The 5,778-nt window shown below is 38.6% G+C and overlaps 1 protein-coding gene across 1 annotated transcript in view; it reads left to right on the plus strand.

Annotated features, from left to right (window-relative positions):
* Nucleotides 1-1,253: 1,253 nt before the first annotated feature.
* Nucleotides 1,254-5,778, plus strand: part of ABCC1 (ATP-binding cassette, sub-family C (CFTR/MRP), member 1) — a 106,681-nt gene continuing 102,156 nt past the window's right edge. Inside the window, exons 1-2 of the mRNA XM_005872052.2 lie at nt 1,254-1,331; nt 2,042-2,218. Of these exons, the coding sequence (XP_005872114.1) occupies nt 1,254-1,331; nt 2,042-2,218 (255 nt within the window). The remainder of the gene's footprint in view (nt 1,332-2,041; nt 2,219-5,778) is intronic.

Raw genomic sequence — 5,778 nt, forward strand, 5'->3', positions numbered from 1 at the left:
TCATTGATTTCTTGTTTTTGGTTCTGGAAAAAAACCCATTTATATCATAGTATCATTTATCAATTATACATCCGAAGAACCAGTCTAGGTACTTGTTTAAATACCTAGATCTCTCTCTTTTTTAAGTCAGATTCTTTATTTTTAAATTATCTTTACCATTTTTAAGTGTATGCTTCAGTTGTGTTAAGTATACTCACCTTGTTAAACGTAACTAGGTCTCTTTTTTGAAATGCTTGGAACATAATGTTTTGATCATATTGTCAAATGTTTTCTTTAAGTGAAATGATCTGGTTGTTCCCATCACATTCTCTTAACATTTGTTGATGTGCCTTTAAAATTTGGACAGAGCTGTGAGGTTTCAGGTTCCTTGGAGTTCCTTGGTGATTTTACTGTGGGAAGGCTTGGAATCAGATATCTGGAGAGAACATCATCCAGTGGTAGACAGAGAAACCTAGGAGAGATGTGGGCTGCATGGAGACTGTGGCCAACTGAAACACATAGACCCTATCCCAAGACTGGCTACTCCCCAACTCTTGCTGGTGGTTCTGAAGCAGGAATATGGGCCCAGGGCTGCCATATTTTCTGATTTTTTAAGAGTAGCCAGAAATCCAAATTTTTATATGAAGTTTTCTGATTTGAAATGTTCTGCAGTTAACCTAAATTTTTTTTAAAAGTATGCTTAAAACAACAATAAGAATAAAACATCTGTGGTCAAATTGGCCTGAGGGCCACCTGTTTCAGATCTCAAAGTTCATCTGATATAATCAAAGTAGAGATAGAAAATTGAGACCCCCAAATAAGGTAATAACTTTTCCCAAGGTTGTGTAACTGGTCAGTGGTCAGATGAGGATTTGAATTAAATTGTCCATTACTGAAGACTGACCGCGGGTTGAAGTTTATTCTTGGGCAGATATACTTGATCTATATATGTCTATATCTATTTATCTACCTGGTATGTCTCTTTAACAAAATATAGGTGGTTTCTTAAAAAGAAATAAAAGTACTTACAACAAACTTGTTACCAAGGATGGATAGCTTAGTCATTAACTGCAGGGGCCCAGAACCAAATTGCCTGAGTTTGAATTCTGCTGCAGATCTTACCAGCTGTGTGATACTAGACAAGTCATTGAACCTCTCTGTGTCTCAGTTTTCCTATCTGAAAAAGGAGGGATAAAGTACTTTAAGAATTAAAGGGGATAATACATATGAAGTAACTTAAAATAGGGCCTCGCACAATTTAGGTGTTATCGATGATGATGGTGATGGTGCTAATGGTGGTGATGATGATGGTGTTGATGGAGCTGATGAAAGTGATTGTAATAGTAATGATGGTAATGGTAGTAATGATAATGGTGAAGAAAATGATAATGGTGAGGGTGAGGAAGAAGTTAGAAAGTCCTCAATTCACAAGATAGTAAAGTAGGAATGATCCATATGACTAAAGGACTCCTCTGTTTACAGGGAAATACCCCCGCAAGATTCCTTTAAATGGATGGCTCCATCTTTGTACAACAATGGAATTTGCCATAGTTCCTAGGAACCTGTCTGTTATGTGCAATGAGGCATCTCTTATTCCTGATCCCTTGTTTCATAGTTTTTCTGGCTACTGAACTTTCCAGGTTGCATATTCTGCCTGAGAGGGCTTCAGGAGCAGGGGTCTTGTTTGTTTTTCTTGAACCCCATGACAGCTGGGTTTTTTTAAAAAGTATATTTTTATTGATTTTGAGAGAGAGAGAGAGAGAAAGGGGAGAGAGAGAGAAAGAGAGAGAGAGAGAGAGAGAGAGAGAGAGAAACATTGATATGAGCGAGAAATAAAACATCAATCAGCTGCCTCCTGCACACCCCACTACTGCGCACTGAGACTGCAACCTGGGCGTGTGCCCTGACTGGGAATCGAACCAGCAACCTTTCGGTGCATAGGACAACACCCAACCAACTGAGCCATACTGAGCCAGGGTGACAACTAGTTTTGAATTACACACAAGCCCCCATCACTCTTTGGCACACCCCATTGACCCTGTGCTTATGTTTGTTTCTACAGGACTGGAACATCACGTGGCACACCAGCAATCCCGACTTCACCAAGTGCTTTCAGAACACCGTCCTTGTGTGGGTGCCTTGTTTTTACCTCTGGGCCAGCTTCCCCTTCTACTTCCTCTATCTTTCCCACCATGACCGGGGCTACATTCAGATGACACATCTCAACAAAGCCAAAACTGTAAGTCATCATGGGGAGAGGGGTGTTCCTGGGTGGGGAGTAGTGGTTGGTGAAAACTAACATGTTTCTTCTACTTCATTGGCCCTGAGTTCCTTTTTCTAGAAGACAGAACAGTGATGTGGTAGATAAGACTGGGGCCCTGCATTCAGACATGGGTTCACTTATCATCTCTGTCCCTTACTAGCTGTAGGACCTTGAGCACATTTCTTAATCTCCATGAGGCTGTGCCACTGGGCCCCACAGAACACCTACTACATTAGGCCATTCTACCAGGACTGGGAGACATAGAAGATCTACCTAACACATAGAAACAAACTCAGAGAGGCAGCCAAAATGGTGAGACAAAGAAACATGTCCCAACAGAAAGAACAGGAGAAATCTTCAGAAAAAAGAACTAAATGAAACTTGAAGGCAAGCAATCGGGATACAGAGTTTAAAACAATGGTGATGTGGATGCTCAAGGAACTTAGTGAGAACCTCAACAGCATTAAAAAGGACATAGAAACCATAAAAAGAACCAGTCAGAAATGAAGAATACAATAACTGAAATGAAGAATACACTAGAAGGAGTCAACAGCAGATTTGATGAAACAGAGGATCAAATCAGTCATTTAGAAGACAAGGTAGCAGAAAACACCCAATCAGAACATCAAAAAGAAAAAAGAATTCTGAAAAATGAGGACAGTTTAAGGGTTCTCAGGGACAACATCAAGTATTGAAAAGAGAGAGCAAGGGATTGAGATCCTATTTGAAGAAATAATGAAAATTCTTCCTTCACCTGGTGAAGGCAAAATACAAGTCCAGGAAGTGCAGAAAGTTCCACAAAGAGGCCCACATCAAGACACATCATAATTAAAATGGCAAAGGTTAAAGACAAAGAGAGAATCTTAAAAGCAGCAAGAGAAAAGCAGTTAGTTACCTATAAGGGAGCTCCCATAAGACTGTCAGCTGATTTCTCAACAGAAACTTGGCAGACCAGAAGGGAGTGGCACAAAATGTGCGAAGTGATGAACAGCAAGGACCCAAAACCGAGATTACTCTACCCAGCAAAGCTATCATTTAGAATCAAAGGACAGATAAAGAGCTTCTCAGACACACACACACACACAAAAGCAAAAGGAGTTCATCACCACTAAGTGAGTATTATAAGAAATGTTGAAAGGTCTTCTTTAAGAAGAAGAAAAAAAGAAAGATAAGAATATGAATAATAAATTGGCAATAAATACATACTAGTATCTATCAACAATTACTTTAAATGCAAATGGATTAAATGCTTCAATCAAAAGACATATGGTGGCTAAGTGATAACAAAACAAAACCCTTGCATATGCTGTCTACAATAGACACGCTTCAGATCTAAAGACAACCACAAACTGAAAGTAAAGGGATAGAAAAAGATATTTCATGAAAATGGAAAAAAAAAGCTGGAGTAGCAATACTTAATATCAGACAAAATAGACTTTAAAACAAAGGCTATAACAAGAGACAAAGAAGGACAGCAGTTCCACTTTGGGATATTTATCCAAAGAAACCCCAAACACTAAACCAAAAAGACATTTACATCCATATGTTCATTGCAACATTATTTACAGCTAGAGGCCCGGTGCACAGATTCATGCACCGGTGGGGTCCCTTGGTCTGGCCTTCGCCCTCTCGCAATCCGGGACCCATCAGGATGTTGGAGAGCTGGTTTCGGCCCGCTCCCCACAGGCCAGGCTGAGGGACCCCACCAGTGCATGAATTTGTGCGCCGGGCCTCTAGTATGCATATAAGATGTTTGGTTAATCTCTTCCCACCCTCCCCCCTCTTCCTTTCCTTCTGAGATTGATCAGTCTGTTCCATGTTTCCATGCTTGTGGTTTCTGCTCCTGCATTGAGTGTCTGCCCCCTTGTGGTCAGTGCACGTCATAGCTACTGGCCGGTCGGCCGGTCGGCCGGCCGGCGGCCGGGTCGCTTAGGCTTTTATATATATAGATAGCCAATATATGGGAGCAATCTAAATGTCCATCAATACACAAATATATAAACAATATATAAATAGATATGTATAATGAAATATGATCCAGCCACAAAAAAGAATGAAATCTTGTCATCTGCAACAACATGAATGGACCCAGAGGGTATTGTGCTGAGTGAAATAAGTCAGACAGAGAAAGACAAATACCATATGATTTCACTTATATGTGGAATCTAAAAAACAAAAGCAGAATAGAAACAGACTCATAGATACAAAGAACATTTTTACCTTTGCCAGATGGGAGAGGTGTTGGGGGCTGGGTCAAAAAGGTGAAGGGATTTAGAAGTACAAATTGGGAGTTACAGAATAGTTATGGGGATGTAAAGTATAGCATAGGGAATATATTTAATAATATTGTAATAACTATGGTATCAGATAGGTACTAGATTTATTGGGGTGATTACTCGTAAGTGATAGAAAGGTCTAATCACTGAGTGATTGTGTGCCAAAATTAATATAATATTGTATATCAACTGTAATTGAAAAATAAAAAATTATTTCAAAAATTATTTTATAACTGGAGGTACAGACTCCAGTTATAAAATTAGTAAGTCATGGGCTATAATGTACAGCACAGGAAATATAGTCAATAATATTGTAATAACTGTACAGTGACAGATGATTGTCAGACATACGTGGTAAGCACATCGTAAGGTCTGTAAATGTAGAATCACTATGTTGTACTCTTGAAACTAGTATAATATATGTCCACCATGATTTAAAAAATAAAATAAGGCAAAAAAAGAAAAGTTTTTATCCTGAGATAATTTCAAACTATAGCCAAGTTGCAAGAATGATACCAAGGACTCGCCCTAGCCCTGTATCCTCGTTGCTCGTAGTCACCAATTTTTAATATTTTGTCATATTTGTTTTATCTTTATGCATACATTATTTAATTTTTCTGAATCATTTGAGAGTAGGTAGCAGCCACCATGCCCCTTTACTGCTTAATTTTTCAAAATATCTTTTCTTGAAGGGTGGATATTCTCTTAATGTAACCACAGTATAATTACTAAATTCAGAAAATTTAACATGAACACTTAAAAGAAAAATCTATCTTCCCATTTTTCCAGTTGTTCCAATACAATTCTTTTGAGCATTTTCCCCCCAATTCAGAATCCAGTCCAATGTCATGTATTGCATTGAATCATGTTGTCTCTTTAGTTTTCTTTAATCTGGAAGATCTCTTCTCCTTTCTGTTTTTTTTTTATGGCATTGACATAATTGAAGAATGTGGGCCAGCTGTTTCATTTTCTTTTTAAATTTAATAATCTTGCCTTAGTCTTTTTTTATTAATTTATTTTTATTGATTTCAGAGAGGAGGTGAGAGGGAGAGATAGAAACATCAATGATGAGAGAGAATCATTGATTGGCTGCCTCCTGCATACCCCTTACTGGGGATCAAGCCTGCAACCAGGGCATGTGCCCTGACACACACACAAAGGTGATCTTCTGGTTCATAGCTTGACACTAAACCACTGAGCCACATCGGTTGGGCATGGGCCAGTTATTTTATTTATTTAAATTATTTTATTTTTTTTAAA

This window comes from Myotis brandtii, unplaced genomic scaffold (genome assembly GCF_000412655.1).
Source record: "Myotis brandtii unplaced genomic scaffold, ASM41265v1 scaffold363, whole genome shotgun sequence".
NCBI classification, from domain to species: domain Eukaryota; kingdom Metazoa; phylum Chordata; class Mammalia; order Chiroptera; family Vespertilionidae; genus Myotis; species Myotis brandtii.